This window comes from Lichenostomus cassidix, chromosome 1Aa (assembly GCF_008360975.1).
Source record: "Lichenostomus cassidix isolate B80296 chromosome 1Aa, HeHo_3.0, whole genome shotgun sequence".
NCBI classification, from domain to species: Eukaryota; Metazoa; Chordata; class Aves; order Passeriformes; family Meliphagidae; genus Lichenostomus; species Lichenostomus cassidix.
In genome coordinates, this window is record NC_139480.1 from 50987715 (window position 1) to 51009561 (window position 21847).

At 50.6% G+C, this 21847-nt stretch overlaps 3 protein-coding genes across 3 annotated transcripts; 1 reads left to right on the forward strand and 2 right to left on the reverse strand.

Annotated features, from left to right (window-relative positions):
* Positions 1-1830: 1830 nt before the first annotated feature.
* On the reverse strand, positions 1831-3179 carry LOC146443837 (olfactory receptor 5AR1-like). The gene has a single exon (XM_085048919.1). It carries the CDS (start codon positions 3141-3143, stop codon positions 2199-2201), a length of 945 nt encoding a protein of 314 aa, XP_084905045.1. The 5' UTR covers positions 3144-3179; the 3' UTR covers positions 1831-2198.
* Positions 3180-7638: 4459 nt separating this feature from the next.
* LOC146443838 (olfactory receptor-like protein COR4) lies at positions 7639-8562 on the reverse strand. The gene has a single exon (XM_085079840.1). It carries the CDS (start codon positions 8560-8562, stop codon positions 7639-7641), a length of 924 nt encoding a protein of 307 aa, XP_084935966.1.
* Positions 8563-14062: 5500 nt separating this feature from the next.
* On the forward strand, positions 14063-17547 carry LOC146443839 (uncharacterized). Its single transcript, XM_085049221.1, has 6 exons — positions 14063-15065; positions 15224-15654; positions 15750-15800; positions 16116-16650; positions 16884-17060; positions 17369-17547. The coding sequence occupies exons 1-6, from the start codon at positions 14075-14077 to the stop codon at positions 17470-17472; spliced, it is 2289 nt and encodes a 762-aa protein (XP_084905347.1). The 5' UTR covers positions 14063-14074; the 3' UTR covers positions 17473-17547.
* The last annotated feature ends 4300 nt before the right edge of the window (positions 17548-21847 follow it).

The window sequence follows — 21847 nt, forward strand, 5'->3', positions numbered from 1 at the left end:
ATTAAATGACAAAGGGCTAGGCAATAGAGAGACTTTTGATATCAAAGTTGGGTGGGAAGGGAATTTAAAGCTTATCCCATTCCAACCTCCTGCCATGGGCAGGAACTCCTTCCACTAGACCAGATTGCTCCAAGCCCCGTCCAGCCTGGCATTCAACACTTCCAGGGGTGGGGCAGCCACAGCTTCTCTGGGCAACCTGTGCCTCACCACCTTCACAGGGAGGAGTTTCTCCCCACTGTGCAATCTAAATCCACCCTCCTTCAGTTTAAAGATTTTCAGGTTGAAATGAAGAATTAAGGAAGTCCACCAGCAGGTCTGAGCTCCAGGTGCCACCATCCAGGTGCTCACAGCTATTTGCACCACAAGTGATGCTGTTCCCATTCCCAGAGCAAGAAGTGATCCTGGGAGACCAACCATCCTTCAAGGAATCATCAGCTTAATAAGATCTTCTGGGCTTTGCCAAGAAAGTTTCCTAATGATCAAGGAAGCTTCTCAGAGGATTTTTAAAGAACTTCTGTCATCCTTCTTAATGAGCCATGAGAGACTAATTAGCAAGGGGAAACTTTCTTCCTTGTTAAAGACAAAGTGAACTTCTCCAGCTGCTTTGTTTGCCAGATCCAGGAGACAAAGAGCTGCAGGGTCAGTGTGGTGGGATTGTGACTGTGTTGAGGGACCTTAAAGCTCATCCCATTCCAACCCACTTCCAAGGGCAGGGATGCTTCCCATTACCCCAGGATGCTCCAAGCCCTGTCCAAGCTGGCCTGGAACTCTTCCAGGGATCCAGGGGCAGCCACAGCTTCTCTGGGCAACCTGTGCCAGGGCCTCCCCACCCTCACAACAGGGAAAAATTTCTTCCCCATACCCAATCTAAATGCTCTGAGAGTGTGAAGCTATTCCCCCTCACCCTGTCACTCCAGACCCTTGCCCAGTGTCCCTCTGCAGCTCTCCTGGAGCCCCTTTAGGCTCTGGAAGAGACTCTCAGCTCTCACCCCTGAGGTGAAATTCCCACCTACAGGCTGAACTCAGACATGAGTTACTGCTGGCTTAGCAGTTGCACTCCATGATCTCAGAGGGCTTTTCCAACTAAAATAATTCTGGGATGCTGTAAATGCTTCTACCCCGTATTTGCCCCTGGTCAGCATTCCTGCCTCTCCTGTTGGCTTCTGGGCTCAGTTTCACTGTAGTTCCCACCATTTGTTCTTCCTTCCTTCCTTCCTTCCTTCCTTCCTTCCTTCCTTCCTTCCTTCCTTCCTTCCTTCCTTCCTTCCTTCCTTCCTTCCTTCCTCTGTGTCTCATGATTTATTTTAGGGGGGAAATCACACAATTACCCAAAACTAAGCAAAACCAATTTAATAATAAAACCAAAATATGATCAAAATGACAGGATAGAGAGCAGTGGTGGGTAATTACACCAGAAACCATGGGAGATGCCAGATGATGACTCTCTGCTCCTTGAGCAAGCTTGGGCCTTGAGTTTGGTCACTGCCCACTCTGGTGGCACACAGGAAATTTCCCTTGGAAATTAACGACTTTGGAAGCAGCTCCATAAGGAAGAGACTTGCACTGGTAAATAAACACTGCTACTTTCAGGAAGTTTAATGGAACTGTGAGGTTTTATGTCCCACTTCTTTGTATATATGTTATTATAGATATATAAATTTATATGTAAAAAGTCGTAATATATACGTTTCTTTATCTATATAAAGAAAACTTGATTTAAAATTTTTTTTTCTGAAAATATATATAATTTTTAAATATATAAATTAATCTCTTGGAATATGTAATTCATCTCTTGGTATCACAGGGAATTAAGAAGAACTGGTGCAAGAAATGGAAATTCTGGGATTGGGAGACAGCTCAGGATTTGAAGAAGTGCTGCAACGGCTCATTGGGAAGAAGGAAAAATACTGCTGCAATCATCTGCTGCAATTTATTTTTATATTATCTGGGTTATCCCAATGTCTGAAAACCCAGACAGTCAGAACCAGGTATCAAAGAGAGTCACAATCATGTTTATGAGTGCAAAGAGAAAAATTTCTTTTTTTTTTACCCATAAAAGAAGGAAATGGTCCCACAGTATTTGTAATCAGAGCAGATAAAGAGTCTCAAGTCCCCAAGCTCTACAAGGCATCACAAAGGGCTTAAATTGCTGAAATTACAATCACATCAGGCAGCAAACACAAATAAAAAATGAAACACTATTTTTCAGCTGAATGTTTCCTCCCCATCAGTCTCCAGAGCCCGGCCTTCACCTCCTGGTTCCTCAGGCTGTAGATGAAGGGGTTCAGCATGGGGGTCACCACGGTGTAGAACACCGAGGCCACCTTGTCTCTTTGCCAGGAGCTCCTGGAGCTGGGCCGGGAGTACATGGACACCAGGGATCCGTAGAAGAGCAGCACGACGGCCAGGTGGGACGCGCAGGTGGAGAAGGCCTTGCGCTTCCCCGCGGCCGAGCGCGTGCCCAGGATGGCGGCCAGGATGAAGGCGTAGGAGAGCAGGATGGCCAGGCTGGTGGCTGCCAGGCTGAAGCCCGCCGTGGCGAACATGCCCAGCTCGTTGGGCGTGGGGTCCGTGCAGGAGAGGGCGAAGAGCGGGGGCCCCTCGCAGTAGAAGTGCTCGATGACGTTGGGGCCGCAGAAGCTCAGCCTGAGGGCCAGGCCCGTGTGCAGGGCGGCGTTGGTGACCCCAGCCAGGAAGGAGCCAGCCACCAGGAGTGCGCAGATCCTGCGGGACATGGACAGGGAGTAGAGCAGGGGCCGGCAGATGGCCACATAGCGGTCGTAGGCCATGGCAGCCAGGAGGTAGCACTCGGCCGTGGCGAAGGACACGTAGAAATAGAACTGCGTGAGGCACGCGGCGTGAGAAATGACTTTGTCCCCGTCCAGGAGATCCCGGAGCAGCCTGGGAGTGATGCAGGAGGAATAGCAGAGGTCTAGGAAGGACAGGCTGCTCAGGAAGAAGTACATGGGGGTGTGGAGCTGGGCAACCAGCCAGATCAACACCAGCAGCCCCACGTTCCCCAGCATGGTGATCACGTAGATCACCAGGAACACCACAAAGAGGACAACCTGGACATTGCCCAGCTCAGAGAAGCCCGAGAGGACAAAGTGAGCACTGGAGGTTCCATTTCCTTTGGTCGCCATCCTGATGTAGGTGCTGTGGGAAAGTGGAGATGCAGAGTCAGGATATTCCTGGTTTGTGCACAGACATATTAAAAATGCCTTTATTTTTATTAGCAAACACAAAGTGGACATGCAGGAACTGAATTTATTGAATTTTTAGGATGCTGAATTTAGTGTTTGGTTCAAAATACATTGCAAGGTAGCCAAAGGTTTTAGCCTGGTTTAGCAGTTGGTGGGGTTTGATAAACCACTTTGCAAATCAGAAGGTTTATTCCACTTCCTGGAGAAGTGAAGGGGGTTTCACAGAATTAACTGCAGAAATCATTATGAATTTGAAAAACAAACCCAAAACAACAAAAACACCCAAAACCCAACCCCAAACCTCATTGTTTTAGAAGATACAAAGGAAACAAAGCACTGGTGAGAGATCAGGACATCTTTAAAATAACTTTCTTTCGCAGAGTCATAACAAATGAAAATAAAACTACAATTTCTGCCCTCCCTTCCTGTGACACTCTGAAATTCACGTGGAAATAGGAGATTTAGTGTGCTAAAACACCCTTTAAATGTGGTGATACTTTGTCATGCCTGGGAAACCTCTGAGTGAAAATAGTCAGTAGAAAGGGTTTTAAAGCTCTGTAGGCCCCAACAATGAACTGGGGGGGGGGGGGGAGTAGATGACAATAATGCAGTTCCAATAAATAGAAATAAATAAATGTATATTTAGGAGATAATCCAGGTAGTGCTGCTATGCCAGGCCAGGTTGGGCAGGGCTTAGAGCAACCTGGACTAGTGGAAGGTATCCTTGCCCATGAATCATCACTGGAGGATCCATAAGGTCCATTCCAACCCTAAAGAGGGATTCCATGGGTAATTCCAGGGTTTTACCTCAGAGACCCTGTGCTTGGATGATTATTTGGTGTGAGAACAGGCTCCTATCTCAAGCCCTCTCCTGGCAACAGATCAATTCCTTGTAGCCTTATTTTGGATAAAACTCACCTGTTTCCTCACATGTCAGGGTCCTTTTTTCTTTATTAGATTTTATTTCCCAGACCAAAATTTCCTGGAAGAAATAAGCCCAGATTTCTCCCAGTATTAGCGTGGAAGGCAGGCATAATTTACCCCTCACAAACAGCATCAACACTTGACCAAAACCCCTGCTGTTTATGGTCCTGATTCATGGGAACAGCAAGGGGTTGGTGACTGCCCAGCCCTGGAGGAGGAAATTTCCCTTGGGAATGGATGGCTTTGGAAGCTTATCCTTAAGGAGGAGACCTGCACTGGTAAATAAACACAATTAGTTAAATAAACTCAATTAGTTTCAGGAAATCAAACAGGAGCTTGAGGATTTATTTCCAACTATATATATATCATTATAAGTATACATTTTAATATATAAATACAATTAATATATAGGTTAATTTTTATATACATTTATAGATATAATTACTTAATACTTAGAAATATTTTCCTAATATATACAGTAATTTTATTTAGTTTTACATATTATATGTAATTATATATACATATCAATTTATCTCTTGGAATATGTAAGTGCTTTATTGGTATCACAGGGAATTAAAAACAACTGGTATAAGAAATTGACATTCAGGGACTGGGAGACAGCCCAGGATGTGGAGAAGTGTTGCAACTGCTAATCAGGATGAAAGGAAAACTCTGCAGGAACTCTCCTGCTGCAATTTATTTTTACATATTCTGTTGATAATGATAAGCTGAATTTACTCTAAGGCTCGAATTGATCCTCCAGTCAATTTGCCTGAAGTGTGTCTCCCAGTTCTGCTGATATGAGGAATATTCATCCAAAATTTGAGTTAGGAATTAAGATTCAGATGTGCTGGGGAACATGTTTTGCTATCAGGAAGGACCTTCAAAATTTCCTGCAGTCGTTCATTTATTATATTTCATAAAAATCTTCATGGAGAGGTTTCTGCTTCTGCTGGAACTTGGGAAGGGAAATGTTCCCCATCCAGCAAAAAACCCTGTCACAAAATCACTTAAAATTTCACCCTCTCAGGTTCATAAGATACTCACAGGTCCTTGAGATGAAGTCCACAAGCTCCATCAGTCTGGCCAAAACCAGGCAGTTTTCCGTTTCCATCCTCTAACGTGGCCAGAATATTTAAGTTTTACCTTGTCCCCACATGGCCAATTACAAAGGGTCTCTGAGGCACCTGAACACAGAATGAGCCTTCCCCAGAGGCCCTGGCATCCACCCCGAGGTTTCTCCCAGGGGTTTTAGGGATGGGAACCCCATGGCACTTTGGAATTGATGCCTGCAGAGCCTCAGCAATGCCACTTGAGTACACAGTGCTGTCGGGAGGAAACACCAAAACAACGATTGTTGCTAAAGGCTTGAATTTGAAAGATTGTTTAAATTCTTCTCTAATTCTATATTTCTCTTCTCCCCTCACCCTTCCAAAGCAGCTTTTAATTCCCTTAAGTCAGAGTCAGAGTGTCATTACAGGAAGTCACTTGAGTGGCTGTCAATGCTCTTCTCATGCTGGTGGAAGTCCTTGAACTCAGGAGGTGTCCATGGCTCATCTCCATGTTTGTGGCCACCACAACTTTCACAGCTGTCCCAGTGTCTGGGACAATTATTCCACAACCTCCAGCCTGTCCCAGTGTCTGGGACAATTATTCCACATTAATCCAGCATTTTCGCTTTTTCAAGTTTTTCTGGTTCCCATCTGCCCATCTGGGGTCAGAAATGCTCATTTTGAAAAGCCATTTTGCAATGTGTGCTTCAAAATGGCTGCAGGAGACTCAGCTGCAGTCATCTGCACTGGCCAGAGAATCCTGGAATGGCTGGGGTTGGAAGGCACCCTAAAGCTCATCTCATTCCAAGCCCCTGCCCTGGGCGGGGACACAGGATAACCCAGGAAGAAAGTGTGTCCATCAGGAGGAAACATCAATGCTGGATGTTCCATCTCCTTCCCACGTGGTGATTCCAGCTCCTCTCATGGTCAAATGCTTGACCACAGAAGATGGACACAGTTCACCCCCATTTTACCAATCCCCACCTGCACAAAGAGCCAAAACCTTTTGGGTTTGAGAGCAGCAGCTCCAGCATGAAGCCACAAAACACAGAGTGATGGCACTATGGCCACAGACTTGGGGTTTCAGTCAGCGTGGGCTCTTGTCCCTGTTTAAAGGTCAGGTGATGGTCAAGGTAAGACCAGTGGGACACAAAGTCATTGAATGGCTACTCAAAATATTATTCAGATATTAAATATTTTTCAAATATTTTAAAAAATTATTGAATATCTTATCACCAAACAATGGTTGTAAGGCCCTGGAGGAAGGAGAGTTGTGCTGGGGCTAATGGTTTAAGTGTCTTAATGTTTTCTTGATAATTATGGTGGTTTGATGCTTTAAATAAAACATTAAAAATAATCTTTCATTGTATTTAAAGGAAGTATGTACAATCTTCCCTGCACCTAAATTAAGCAATGCCATGAGTAGGACAGTTACAGAGGATCAGAAGGGTGGGAGAACAGCAGGAGTTACACACAGAGGTCCCAGTTCATGGTCCTGATCACAGAGTCAGGGAATCGGTCAGACTGGAAAAGTCCTCTAGGATCACCAAGTCCAACCATTCCCCCAGCACTGCCAAGGCCACCACTAATCCATATCCCCAGGTGCCACATCCACACAGCTTTTAAATCCCCCCAGGGATGGGGATGCTACCACTGCCCTGGGCAGCCTGTTCCAGAGCTGGACAGCCTTTTCCATTCCAGGAGGAATTTTCCCTGTATCCAACCTAAACCTCTGCTGGTGCAGCCTGAGGATGTTGTCATCTGGGGACATGAGTTGAGGACCTTTGGGGTCACTGCCGTGGGGGTCAGCACAGCCAAAAAGAGAGGAACAGGAGCATGAACAGCTCAGGGGGATTTATCCAGGCAGCTGGATTAAATAATAACCAGGAAATTACCAGTAAGCTTTGGGAACAAAGGATTCAGTTGATTGACCCTGAGTGCCTGTGAATTGCATGTCAATAATAAATCAGCAAACTGCATTGATCCTGACTTGATTTAATCTAAATGAGGAACTTCTCCTCCATCCCAAGTTATTCCATGTCTCCAGGAGAGCCCCATCACTCTGGATTTCACCATGGACCTTGCACAGGGTGAGAAAATACACAGTTTGCGGGATTTTTGTGTTTTTCCATGTAGGTACTGCTTGTACCAAAATTGTACACCAAATCTGTCACAGAATCTTGGAATGGTTTGGGTTGGAAGGGACCTTAAGGCGCATCCAGATCCACCCCCCTGGCCAAGGGCAGGGACACCTTCCACTAGACCAGGCTGCTCCAACCCTCATCCAAACACCAAAATTGGAGTGAAAATGTTCTCAGCTGATATTGAATCAACCAGCACGCCATCTAAGTCAAAGTGCAAAAGACACAAAAAATGTCCCTCTGAGATATTTAACAAATCTCCCAGGATGTCACCAGCATCTCCATTGTATTTAGTAATTCAGTTAACAGTATCCAAGCTTATTTTATTTCTCTGAGTCTCCTAAAAGCCTCCTTCACCTCCTGGTTCCTCAGGCTGTAGATCCAGGGGTTCAGCATGGGGGTCACCACAGTGTAAAGCACAGCAGCCCATTTATCTCCTCTCCTGGATGTGTCTGACCTGGGGGTTAAGTACATGAAAATCAACGCCCCATAGAAGATGCTAACAGTGATGAGGTGGGAGGCACAGGTGGAGAAGGCTTTGCGCTTGCCCTGGGCTGATCTAATGCTCAGGATGGTGGAGATGATGGCCACATAGGACACCAGGACCACCAGGAGGCTGGGAACACCGAGCAAAGATGCTAAAGTCCTCAGGATGATGAGGCTGAGGGTGTTGTCAGAGGTGGAGAGTGAATTCAGCCGGGAAATGTCACAGAAGAACAGATGGATGGCACTGGAGCCACAGAAGAACAAGCTGGACATGCCGATGGTTTGTGCCACACCATTGGTCAGCCCCAGGAGGTAGCACCCGGTCACCAGGCGGAAGCAGCGCTCTGGGGACATGACAAGGGGGTAGAGCAGGGGGTGGCAAATGGCCATGTATCGGTCACAGGCCATTGTGGCCAACAGAAAACACTCAGTGACCCCAAACAGGTCAAAACTGAACACCTGAGCCATGCACCCAGCATAGGTGATTCCCTTCTCCACCAAAAAGCCAACCAACATCCTGGGGGTGACAATGGTGGAAGTGCAGAGGTTCACAAAAGCCAGGTTGCCCAGGAAATAATACATGGGGGAGTGGAGCATGGCACTGACTCTGATCAAGGCAACCATCCCCAGGTTTCCCAGGATGGTGACAAGGTAGATGAACAGGAACAGCACGAACTGGGCAACCTGAGTCACTGGGCCCTCGGTCAACCCTGCTAAGATGAACTCTGTTGGTTGGGTGCAATTCCATCCTGACATTCCTTCAAAGTGTGTTCCCTCTGTGAACTCCATGCTGGAGGTTTCTTCCAGGGGGAAAACCCTCTTTCTCTGCTTGAGAGACAGCCGTACAGGATCTAAAGTGAGAGTTTAGGTACAGATCAATTAGAAAAACCTGGGCAGAAGTCAAGGCACAGTTAGGGAGAAGCTGTAGGTTACACAGCCCTGAGTAGCTTTACCTTGGTGCTGCCTTTAATCCCCTGTGTGTGTTCAGTCTCGGACTTTGAGATCATCCAGCACAACCTGTAACATGGAGAAACCCAATAAAACCTGTAAAAGACAGCACAGAATTGATTATTCATCCTTGGTTTGACATCTGCCAAACACCTGCTTTGTCTGTCTTTTCTATAGAATCCCAGAAGTGTTTGGGTTGGAAGGAATCTTGCAGACCATTTCATTCCACTCCCATTCCATGTGCAGGGACACGTTCCATTAGACCAGGTTGCTCCAAGCCCCATCCAACCTGGCCTTGAACATTTCCAGGGATCCAGGGGCATCCAAAACTTCCTGACTATGAAGCCTCCCCTCCCTCCTGGATACACTCTTTTGGCTCTAAAAGATTTTCCCAGCTCTTTACCCTAGTCCTGCAGTCTTAGAATGAAAATGTGCAACACCCAAAGCTGAGCAACCTCCTCCTGAAAATACTTTTTTTGGGAAAATATTTTAAAAATCACCTTTTGGATGTGCCTTATATCAGCAATGGTAATATCCACAAGTGTTCCTTACAGGAAATACTCCAGTCCTCATCCAGGAGCCCTTTGTGGTCAGTGAGGAGAAGTTTCCAGAGCAAGCATTCCAACAGGGTGTCCTCACCACACAGCTGCTGTGCATCACCTGGATTTGGTGCTAAGCCCGGAGTACGATGAAGAACTGGAGCCCAGGAGCCTCCAGATAGGACCTGAGATGAAAATTGAAGGTGTTTCTTCTTTGCAAGAGAAAACAACGGGAGATGGGTGGCTCAGCATGCGCTGTACTGGCTCATGGCTCTTCAGGATGATCCTCTCCTACATCTCTGCACTCTCCCTGCTTTCCTCCTGATGCTCTTGGAGGTGAATGTTAGGTGCACCTGCCAGGAGCTCTGGAAGGGAGTTTGAAAATATACCCTTGTCAGCAAACACCTTTGTTATTCCATGTAATTCGGGGATCTGGGGACTCTTGGAGCCCCAGGAGAGTGAGAAAGCCCAAAGCAGGTTGTTATCTCTTCTCTGAGATTCTGAATTTCGAGGCAATTGCCCAGAGGAGATGATCTCACCTTGAGGGAGCCACAGGGCTTTGGGGTTCCCCTAGAGCAATGACAGAGCAACACTGCACCTGTTGTGTCCAATTTTGTGTACTTTTTGAGATTTTTCTGCTCCACAAATGCCACGTTTGGCATTATAACACCAGGGAGCTGAGGGGGACCTCACTGCTGGGGAACAATCCCATGGGAGCTGGTAGCCATCAGCAGTTCCAGGCGCCAGAGATGATGAGCCACCTTTCTATCCATTCTAAATTCCTTAGAACCAAACCACAGCTCACCTGTCCCATCCCTGGAAATGTTCAAGGCCGGGCTGGAGCAACCAGGTCTACTGGGAGGTGTCCCTGGCTATGGCAGGGGTGTGGAACAAGATGAGCTTTAAGGTCTCTTCCAAATTAAACCATTCCAGGATTCTGTGAAGATTGGCTGCAAGGATCTAGGAGAATCACAGAATATGCTGAGTTGGAAGGGATCCACAAGGATCACAGAGTCCAACATTCTGCCCTGCACAGGACTATCCCCAAGAGTCACACCATGTGCCCAGGAGCATTGTTCAAATCACTCCTCTGAGCTCTGCCAGGCTGCTGCTGTGCCCACTGCCCTGGGGATCCTGTTCCAGTGCCCAACCATCCTCTGAGGGAAGAACTTTTTTCTAATATCCACCCTAAGCCTCCCCTGACTCAACTTCATGAGAATGGCTATTCCTCTTCTAAGCATGCTTCCCTGTAAAAATAGCCAATTTCATCCCTTCCTCCTTTATTCCTTGTATACAATCTCACAAAGAACACCACTGACCTTTGGCTCCTGGCCAATCATTTTCTGTAGGATATTCAGTGTCACATCCCAGCAGCCCAAGTGGACAAATCAGGGTTGTGAACATTATTTCAAAATGCATCTTGCACAAACAAATCAGAGCTCAAGATTAAGAACTTCTTAAGAGTCCCCTGAGTCCAGGGTTACCCTGATGCTCCCTGGTTGTGCAAACACTCCACCCAAGGAGCAGGGACTTGCTCAGTCTTGGTTTAAACCATTCCATTGTATGGTTTACTTCATGCTTCATCCTTCCTCACCTGCTGTCCATTAGCCTAGAATTCCATTTTTCATCTCCATGGCAGTCTCACATCTATCAATCCATCCAGGGACCCAGCCTCCTCAGAATCCATAGAATCCCAAACATCTTGATCCCATTTATCAGGATCCCACTGTACTCCTGCTCCTGCGATCCCTGCATTCACTTGGTTTTGCTCCACTCATCTCCTTCTTTTCTTACACTCCTACTGCACCACCCCAAATCCAGAATTTTTGGCTGCAGTCTGCTAAGTGTCCAACTCAGCAGCAAGCAGGTTATTTTGGATCTGTTACATTACAATTTGATTGTGGAAATCACACACCTGTCACCCCATGTTGTGTTGAAGGAACAACACTTGTTCCTTCTGGTGGTGCTGCTTCTGATACTGTTTAAAAAAGCCATCTTTGTCTTCCCAAACCTAGTTCTTTCCCCTTTTTATTATGCAATTTTTGGATGCACTTTGTATACCCAGGGCTTCAGCTTCTTTTAACCAATTTCCTGACTGCTCGCACAATCCTCCAACCTTAGACCACTTGAGAACCAGTGAACTACAGGGAAGCTCATCCCTGCAGGATGATCCATTCAGGAATTTTAGACGGGACCGATTCCTTACATTTAGATTTGAAAAGTGACAGTTCTTTCTGATAGGGCCAGACTACACTCATTTTGTTCTGCCAGTGGGCAGGGTCAGTACCAAAACCACAGACACTAACTTCAGGAATTAAGTGTCATTTACTACAGCTCAAAGCAGCAAGGAATTACCAAAGGAGAAGCTCAGCAATGCACCTGAGCATTGTTACCGAAGGTTGCCTACAGGGATTAGAAAGATACAGAGCCAGTGACCTTAATATTTCATAGTCCTCCAGAGCTGCACAGCAGCTGGGAAAGCCCTTGTCACAGCCAAGCACTGGAGAGCCCCTGCCAGAACTGGGAATTCCTACTGGTGAATCCACCGGCAGGCAAAGAGGCTTCCCACTGTGCTGGGACAGAGCCCAGCTTGGACAGTGTGCAATCAACACGATCACACAACTTCCAGTGTGGGAACATCTGGCTTCAGCCTCTTCCTGGGTTTCTCCCAAAGCCTGTCCAGGGCTCAGGGAGCAACCCAGGGAGCTGCCTTGGCCCATGGACCTCCCAACAAGGCCCCAGGGCTGATTTCAGGGCCTTGTCCAGCTTCTCAGTACAGAAAGGTCAATACACGTTTTGTTAATGAGCAGATACCGAGATCCTTGCAGTAATGATCCTGTACATTTCATTAATGAGAGAATACACATACAGCATCTGGTTTGAAGGCTCACCCAGAGGTCAACTTCAGCTCAAGGCTGTTGCTCAGGCCTCAGTATTTCAGTAAGTCACAAGCTGTTTGAACCTTTGCAGAAAGCTTGCTCACATCTGCTGTGGAACCACACTTCAGGCAGCATTTCCTCTGCCCATTCCAGAGGATAATTAGCTGCCATAACAGAGTAATGACTGATCCTGGAATTACAGAAAGCAGGGAGAGGAAGGATGCTTTTACTTCCACCCAGAAAGTCAAAGGATATCAAAAAACCATTAGGTGTACACCTGAGCAATTTCCTAAGCAGAACCAGGACATAAGATGCCAGTCACTCCTGACTTCCAAGGCAGTGCTAGGAGCTCTGGCACTCCCCTTTAGTCCTTGTCTTGGACAGCAAGGCAATCCAAGGGACAGAAATCCAGGCTCCTGCTGCTTCTTCAAGGAGCTACCAAACAGCACTATTGTGGCTGAACACAGCAGCAAAACCAGCACGCCCTTCCTTGGGCAAAACTCAATCTACTGTAAAGCTAGGAACACAAGACTACCACTACTTTCCACTGAAGGATATTGATCCAGCTCTCCTCACATGTGTACATTTGAGACAGCAATCTGCAACACCTTGTGAAATCAAATCACATGCCCACATGTTTTCCTGCTTGTGTCATTCAGCTCCTCACTTAAACTTCATAGTCTTCTGCCAAGTGGTTGCAGATGCTTTGCTTCTATCAAATATCAAAAGTATTACCATCAGCATATTTCTAGGTTTCAACAGACCTCTCATCAAATCATCTTGTTTTTTTACACAAAACCCTCATGTGGAAAATGTTACCATGATTTCCTCTTCAGATTTCTTTGGACATTTTTTGAGAAAATCATGATCTCACAGGGACTCATTGAAACTCTCCTAACTCCATTTGCTGCTTCTCCTTCTGCCTGGGGCCAAAGACAATCTGGGTCCACCTTTGCCAGCAACCTCAGGAGAAAAAAGTACAGCTATTGCCATGAATAATTGCCACAGGCTTTGGGTTCACTGCTGTGTAACATTTCTATTATATTCTGTAAATGTAAGGAGATAGCTGTCACCCTGCTGGAGCTGATCTGTCCATTCTCTGCTCTGCTCTCACAAACCTGTCCCTTTGTTGAGATGGACGTAATGACACTCACGCTTGTTGTAATCAAAAGCCGTAAGAAGTAAATGTTTTTTATTATTCTCTGCTGCTACTCTTATACCTCTTCACAGTTACTGTGGCTTATGAAGATTGCCTGCTACCAAACAATGACAAGGAAGTCTAAAACACAATGACCATTCAGGTAATAAAAAAATTAGCTATACAAGGAACAGTATAGCTGGTTACGTATTATATGCAAATTCCTTCTTGTACACAATTCATATTCCATAACAAGAACATCTTCTGCTTGTGTCCAGAACATCTTCTTTCATAGACTATCTTACAGGCTTTCACTGTGGGTTTCACTGTGTTTCCAAAACTTCACAGGATAGTTCAGGGAGGGTTTCATTGCTGCTGAGCAGGGCTTGCCCTCCTCCAGAACTTGGCAGTGTCCCATCAGACAATCCACATCCTGTGCTCTGCCAACAAGGAGGTGACACCATCATCATTCCCCTCCTCATCTCTGTGTCCCACTCAGCCAAGAATCTTCCACCCACCCTGCTCCAGAGGGCCCTCAAGTGCCCACGGGAAGCCCCTTTCCCCCACTGCCGCACTGCTGAGCACTGGGCTGAGGCGAGGCTGTGACGGCACAAAGGGTCTGAGCCCTGGCGCCAGGCAGGGCTGGCATGTCACAGGGCTCTGCTGGCCCACAGCACTGTGAGCTCACGGTGCCGTGGCTAGCTATATAAGAGGGACCAGCAGCCACAGCTGCCAGTGCAGTTGCTACGGGACGTGCCGGAGCCATGTGTGACGGTGACATCCCAATGACTGTACTTTTCCTGCTGCTGGCCACTGTGGCTGTCTGGTGGGCTGTTGGCCACTGGACTACATGGAGGCAGCATGCAGGGACAAGGAAGAGATGGAAGCGCCCCGGGGTCCAACCCAGAGGCTCACGGAAAAGCCGAGGAGCCCCTGTGGCTCCCAGGTGCTCCAGGCCTCTGGCGACCCCTGGCAAGCGGCCACGTGCTCCCGCGAGCCCCCTGCACAGCCCCTGCAGCTGCGGCCCCTGCCTGGCTGTGGCCCAGGAGCTGCAGGAACTCATGCTGCTGCTGTGGGCTCGCAATGGGACACGCCAGCCGCTTTACTCAGGGATGTGGCAGGCACTGTTGAAAGAGCTGGAGGAGCTGGTGAAGCGAGGCCACGTGCCCTGCTGTGGCTCGTCCAGCTCCTCCAGGAGCCTCCATCCCTCCAAGAGGCTGCTCCCAGCAAGAACTTCCATCTCTGGGAGAGCCTCAGCCCTTGCAAGGATGGCACACCATCAGACATCTGCCATCCATGCAAGAGCCTCCGGCTGTCAGAGACCCTCCATCCTTCGAGGAGCCTCTGCTATCTCTGACAGCCTCCATCCCAGCCAGAGGCTCAGTGAGACCTGTCAGCCTGCACAAGGTGCAGAGCCCGTGGGCAGGTCTCCCAGCTCCCCTGGACTCCTGGACTTGACCAACACGGGCACATCCCTGAGCACTGCCGTGGCCAGGGAAAGCCCCCAGGTCCAAGTGGGAGCCCAGCCCGAGGCACAGGAGCCTTCTCAGGAGCAGGTGGCGGAGCAGCAAGCATGCCGGCTGAGCCAGCAGCTGCCGGCCCACAGCAGCCAGGACGCTGTGCCGGCTGTGCCAGCTGGCAACAGCCCGTGCTTGGTGGCGGAGACGATCCCCAAGAGACCCTGGAGGTTCCTCCGTCTCCAGGAAGCTGCTCCCAGGCGGCCTCCGCGTCTAGCAAAGGCCTTTCCAATAGCAGGTGAGATCTTCTGAGCAGCTCCCTGAGGCTCCCCCGGGGCTCTTGAGGGGCAGCCCCAGGCCAGGCCAGAGCCCCCGAGAGCAGCCTAGTCCCTGGCTGCTTCCAGCGCCTCTGACGGGCTGCTTTTGGGCTTCCAAAAACGCCTCTCTGCTTTGCAGCCGCTCCTGGGACGCCCCTGTGCCAAGAAGCCTCGGGCTGTAGCCCCGGCCGTCCTCAAGAGCAGCGTCCAGCTCACGACGCCGGGGACAGCGACGGTGCCGCCCCGCCCCGCTGCTCTGCGGCTCCTGCAGCCACCCGGGCGCGCTGCCCTGGCCCAGCTGTGCCGCTCGCCAGCCCCACGGCTGCAGGGCGGTGGCCGCTGCCCGGCGCGCAGCGGGAAGCAGGTGAGAGCGAGGTGGCCCGCGGTGGCCCGGCGTGCTTCACCGGCGGGCACTCGGGGCTGGGGGGCCCCGGGCGGAAGGCTGATGGCTCGCTCTCGGCCGCAGGGCGAAAGAAGCAGCTGCAGGAGCTGTACCGGCTGGGCCCGCAGCTGGGGCAGGGCGGCTTCGGCACCGTCTTCTCGGGGAGCCGCCTCTCGGACGGGAGCCCGGTAAGGGGGCGGGACGGGCGAGCGTGGCAGGAGGGCCGGGCCGGGGCCGGGCACCCGGGGCTGGAGCTCAGCCCGCCTCTCTCGTGGGCTTGCAGGTGGCCATCAAACGCGTGCCCCGGGACAGCGTGGCGCGGTGGCACGAGCTGGTGAGCGAGCGGGGCCAGCGGGACGGATCGGGGCGCGGCGGGCAGGGCTAAGCGCGGGGCCCCGAGGCTGGGAGGCGGGAGATGGCGCGGGGAGCGGGCGCGGGCTCGGCGAGCCAGCCGGAGGGAGCACGGCGGGCCCGGGGATGCCGGACAGCGGTGGAGTGGCCGGGCAGGAGGGAACCCCTGAACGTGCCCTGGGAGGAAGCCCAAAGCCCAGGGAGGCTGCCCGAGGGAGCACTGGGGCACGGCAGGCAGGGGACAGCGGAGTCCCAGGGCAGCATGAGGCCTGCTGGAGGCGTTTTCTCCTCCTCACAGCCCGACGGCACACGTGTTCCAATGGAGATCGTGCTGATGGAGAAGGTGGGCTCCGGCTGCCGCAACGTCATCCAGCTCCTTGACTGGTTTGAGCTGCCTGACAGCTTCCTGCTGGTCATGGAGCGTCCGGAGCCATCGCAGGATCTCCTGCACTTCCTGACGGAGCGGGAGTTCCTGTGCGAGGAGGTGGCGCGCTGGCTTTTCCGCCAGGTGCTGGAGGCCGTGCGGCACTGCACTGCCTGCGGCGTCCTGCACCGGGACATCAAGCCCTCCAACCTCCTCGTGGACCCGGAGAGCGGCGAGCTGAAGCTCATCGACTTCGGTTGTGGCACCTTCCTCCAGGAGCAGCCCTTCAACTACTTTGCCGGTGAGCCCACAGCCGGGGCCGTGCTCCCAGCGCCAGGCATTGCACGGCCCCATTCCTTCCCTCCCGGGCTGCGGCATTCAGCCTGCTGCCCTTTGGCACGGGGCGCATGCTGTGCCCCAGGATGCTGTGCTGCCAGCCCTGCCGACAGAGCACGGCTGCAAAAGCCAGGCAGGCCCCAGCTGCTCGGCTTGGCAGGCCCACCAGGGCTTGGGCTGCACCGCTGCCCTTCTTTGCCTGCTGGCAGAATGGGTTCATGGCTTTGGCCAGGGTGCTGGAGCAGGGGCTGCAGCCTTGGGGGGAAGCTACGGCCACCGCTGCAGCCCCTGCCTCGGCCACGAGGCTGGGCCCAGGCTCTGGAAGCCAACAGCCTGCGCCCTGACAGCGCCGCCTGTCTCCCCTAGGAACACTCGTGTACAGCCCGCCCGAGTGGATCCGCCACGGCCGCTACCACGGCCATTCGGCAACCATCTGGTCCCTGGGCGTGCTGCTGTACGTCATGGTCTGTGGGAACATCGCCTTCCACAACAACTGTGAAATCGTGTCGGGGCAGCTCTGCTTCAGGCAGCAGGTCTCTCCAGGTAGGTATGCGGCCTGAAGAAGGCAGGCTTTGGCACGTGGCTGCGCACAGCCCAGCGTGGCCCAGCTCACGCAGCTCCGCGGCAGGTGGATGTGCCGTCAAGGGCTGGATGTGCCGCGGGAGGTGGCCCGTGACGGGGCCGCTCAGTGTGGCACGCCGGGCTGAAGGAGGTGGCGCTGCTTCCTGCCGTGCCGCTCTCCCGCCAAGTACAGAGCGCGCTGGGAGGCTGGCGCAGCTCTGAGCACACGCAGCACTGGCCGGGCAGGAGCCTTTGGCAAGTGACCGGCACTTTCTGGCTTCTCTCCGCAGAGTGCCAGCAGCTGATCCGCTGGTGTCTGTCCAAGCACCCTGAGGACAGGCCAGCTCTGGAGGAGATCTCGTGCCACCCTTGGGTGCTGGGCAGGCGTCTTTGATGCCTTGCCAGAGCCTCTGCAGCACCCACTTCCCCAGTCCCTCCCAGGACTGAGGACCCGAAAAATAAAATAACAACAAACTTATTTGGCAGTGTCAAGTGCAGTTCCTGTTAGCAAGTTCAGCTAAAGGAACCTCTTTGGAATTCCAGGGCTGCTCCCCTTGCTGGAGTGAGAAGCTGTGGAAGCTGTTTGCTGCCTGTTTCTTCATCCCCTTTGCATTTGTCTTGATTTATTGCACACATGAACCATAGATAGCAGCTCAGTCAATGAACAAGTTTTTTCACTGTAATTTTTTCCACCTCCTTTAATCTTACTGCATTTTAGTCTTCCAGCTAAGTTTTCTTTTCAAACAAAAAAAAACCCCAAAAAACAATAGAAAGCAGGGGATACAACATTTCCTTGTGGGACACATTTGGAATGTCCCCCAGTTGTCAGAGTTGTGGGTGTTTGTCAGTCTGTACAGATCCAGCTTTCGCTCAAAATCATGTGGGTTTACTTGAATGGTGCAGAGGAAATTTTCTTTCTGAATCCCTCTAAAAAAATGAAATGTTGTCCTGTGAAGCTGGGTTAGGTCAGGCTTGGACAGCAGGCTGCAGCTCCCGGGATGCCATCAGAGGAACCACTGGGCTGTTTCACAGCTGGACCATGCAGAGGCTTGCATTTTGTCTCTGACTTTTCAGACAATGAGGGTTTTTTCCAGTTCCTGATGTTTGCTTTCTTGTTCCACAGATCTCCCTTCGTGTTACATTCCAGGAAGTTGCCAGTGGCTGTACAGGAAACACTTGGACAGTAAGGCCATAGATCACTGCTGAAGATGATCTGTCAGCTTTGTGCTGAGGAGTTTAAAGTGGAAAATCCAGAAGAACAGAGCCTGTTCCTTTTGTTGATGACACCTGTCTAGGTGTGTCTTTTGTGTTACTTTCTTGTCCTGTGTGCTTCCTATCCATTCCCTTTTGCTACTTCACTCTCTCTTGTTTCCCTTGTCTGTCCTTTGCCTGAACCTTTCTGCATCTGCTGCTCCTCCTTCTACCTCAGTGTCCTCTTCTCTTTCTAACCCTCTGTCTTGCTGCCCATCCCTCTCTTTCTCCATCCCTCTGCTGCCCCTTGCCCATCTTCCCCCAGTGACCTGCCATGGTCATTTTCTCTCTCCATCCTCGTTTTCCTCTCTGTATCTCTCTGTCCTCCATGTGTGTTCAGAGCTCTGTCCTGCTCGCTGCCCCTCTTTTTCTCCTTCTGTCCCAGTGTCCTGCTCCCTTTTCCCACTTTTTCTGCTTTTGTCCCAGTGTCCTGCTCCCTGTCCTCTTTCCCTGTTGCTCTGTCTTTTTCTCTGTCTTTCTCTGTGCCTCGCTCGTGTTCCTTTTCATTCCCTGTTGCTCTGTCCTCCTCCCTGTGCCATTGTTTCTTGCCTTATCCTCCTGTCCCATTCCCTGTCCCTATTCCTTTTTAATCCCTCTCTGTCTGCTGCCCATCCCAGTTTTCTTCTCATCTCCATCCTGCCCCTGTTCTTCCTTCTCTTCCTCCGTCCTCTCTGCTCCCCTCCCTGTTTCTGTGCCACAGGAGCTGGGCAGGGACTGGAGCTGTTCTGGGGGCTGTGCCTCCTTCCTGACTGCAGCAGAGCCCCTTGCTGGGGGGATGGACTCATTTCATAAATGGCTTTATTAAAGCTGCTGTCCAGGGCAGCTCGACTCGTTCTGTGCCTTCTGTGGGGCTGAGGAGGAAAGGCTGGGGGAAAGGGTGGAGTCTCAGGGCCTCTGATGTCATTTGGGACCCCCAATGTCCCTGGTAGAGCCCTGATGGAGTGGAGGAGCAGGTGAGTGGGGAAGGATGGGGCTCATGCTGGCTGCCCTCTCCCAAATTGACCCAAAATGGCCAAGAAGTTCACAGGGAGGGAGTGTGTCTAGAATACTGAAAACTGTTAAGTTTTCTATTTTTATATATATTGACTGATAGTATTAAATGATATGTAATTCATTTAGAAATAAACCCTCTCTATCTGCTATGTTATATACAGGAACACAAGAACCTCTGAATGGAGATGTGTAGGTTTGGAAAATACTGGTACAATTTTTATATACACTAATGAAACAAACGATCGAGCGCCGGAACACATAAGGTGATCTGTGTGAAAGGAAATAAATCTGCTCGATGCCAACTCAGTTCTCTCGATGAACTAAACCCCGAACTCTGCGGCAGTGCTGCCACCTGGTGACAGAGAGCGGTACTGCCGCCCCCCGACAGCGCCCTGAGCCTCCCTGCTGTCCTGCTGTCCCTGCTGCCCTGCTGTCCCTGCTGTCCCTGCTGCCCGGCTGTCCCTGTTGTCCCTGCTGCCCTGCTGTCCTGCTGCCCTGTTGTCCCTGCTGCCCTGCTGTCCCTGCTGCCCTGCTGTCCCTGCTGCCCGGCTGTCCCTGCTGCCCGGCTGTCCCTGCTGTCCCTGCTGTCCCTGCTGCCCTGCTGTCCCGGCTGTCCCTGCTGTCCCTGCTGCCCTGCTGTCCTGCTACCCTGCTGTCCCTGCCGGGTGACACGAGACAGCGGCGACCTCCGGGGCTGCCGAGCGTGGGAAGGGCAAGGAGCGGGAGCGAGCGGGGCGATGGCTGTAGAGGGAGGGCAGCGGCGAGGGAGAGTTAGGAGTGCAAACGGACACGGGCGTGGCTGAGTGGGAGCGGCTGAGGAGCGGGGCGGTGACTGAGAAGGATGGCAGCGGGGCGGGGCGGCCCGGCGGGGCAGGTTGTGGCGGCAGCAGAGGCGCGGTGGCACCGCGGGCACGGGCGGGACACGGGGCGAGCAGAGTCGGGACAGCGCTGGCCTGTGCCACTCTCAAGATGGCGGCACCGGGAGAAATCACGTGGCAGGTCCCGCAAGTAGCGGGTCGGGTTGAGCCACACTCAAGATGGCGGGCTCGAGTGGACCCGAGAGGTGCGATCATGGCCATGCCTGCCGCCGCCCGAGAGCTTCCCGCCCGTCCCCGGCGCCGCTGACCCCACCGCCCATGTTGCCACAACAGGAAAAGCTGCGGAAAATCGCGCTTGGAGCGCGGGTCGGAGTCGGGTTTGGGTTCAGGCAGTGGAACAGTCACACGGGGACTTTAAATGGCACCGAACAAAATATAGCGGCTCGGCGCGCGAGTCTTTGACCTTCTCATGATGGCGGCCGGGGAAGGATCTGACCAAATTCCCCGTATTTGGTTGAGTCACCTCGAAGCACAAAGTGCTTGTTAGTTTTCCCATCCAATGTTGGACCTCACTCAACAAATAATTAATCATGGGTGTGTTGTGCTTCTATCCTTTTTCACCTTTACCACTTGCTAGTTTCGGAACTTGAAGTTTATAATCACAGCATTGAGCCAGGGCTCCTGGCTTGGGAAAGGAAAATGTTTTAAAGGGAAACTTAATAGCTGCATCTTGGTTGAAGACACCATGAGGAGCTGAATCTGACCTACAGGAAAAGCTTAGAGAATTTGTCATTCTGCAGGTGAACAGAGGGCCCAAACACTGAGGGGAAACACGTTAATTTCTCTCTGAACCCCTGGGATCAGAGCAATAGAAACAGAAGGGTTTCCGTGGGACCTCTCCGTGCTTATTTCAGGGTGTTCTGTGGCACTGCACTTGGTCAGTTTGAGTCAGTGGAGCACATGTAGTGAACATTTTAGCAGAAAATCTGAGGTGATTTCTATGTCACTGAAACTGCGGGATAGACAAAACCTCTCCAACAACATTTTAGTGTTAGAGACTCCAGGCATTACTTTATTTTTGGCCAGGATGTTACTCTGGCCAGAATGTGTAACATAAATAATTTTGTTCACACATAGCACAGGTGTGCAAAGAAAATAATTCCATGACACATGAATTTTACTAGATTTTTTAGATACTTATACAGTCAAAACTCTTAGAAATCCATTGGTTTAATGTTTGTTTGTCCTAAGTTGTTAAGTTCTTAATATTTGATTTTCGACTGGATCTGAATTAGTTGGCTTTTGATGCTAATAAGGTCCTCATTATTAGCTCAATGTTCCCAGGGCAGGTGTCTCTGACCATGCCAGGGTGAGGTTTGGAGCTTATCTTCCTTAATAGAGCTCACCTGGTGGAACAATGCCCTGGAAAGAAACTTAAAATACTTTTCCTGCAGGACAAAAGCAAACAAAGCCCTGGACTAAAGTTACATCAAATTTTTTTTAGGCTGTTATGTACTGCAACACACTGAGGGGGACATGAGGGTCAGTGAGGTTTCTTGTTTATCTTTTTTTGGTTTTTTTTTTTTTATTGTTTGGGGGTGTTTAAAATTTTTAGGATGTTTTTTGATTTTGGGGTTTTTTTGGGGGGGTTATGTTTTTTTAATTTTGGGGGATTTTTTCATTTGTTTTTTATTTTTGGTTCTTTTT

Excerpts from the sequence above, each read along its gene's own strand:
- LOC146443837 (XM_085048919.1), bottom strand. The coding sequence starts at position 3,143 with ATGGCGACCAAAGGAAATGGAACCTCCAGTGCTCACTTTGTCCTCTCG.
- LOC146443838 (XM_085079840.1), bottom strand. The coding sequence starts at position 8,562 with ATGTCAGGATGGAATTGCACCCAACCAACAGAGTTCATCTTAGCAGGG.
- LOC146443839 (XM_085049221.1), top strand. The coding sequence starts at position 14,075 with ATGTGTGACGGTGACATCCCAATGACTGTACTTTTCCTGCTGCTGGCC. Across the intron at positions 15,655-15,749 it reads GCCTCTCGGACGGGAGCCCG|GTGGCCATCAAACGCGTGCC; the intron begins GTAAGGGGGCGG and ends GTGGGCTTGCAG. Across the intron at positions 16,651-16,883 it reads AGCACGGCTGCAAAAGCCAG|GAACACTCGTGTACAGCCCG; the intron begins GCAGGCCCCAGC and ends TGTCTCCCCTAG.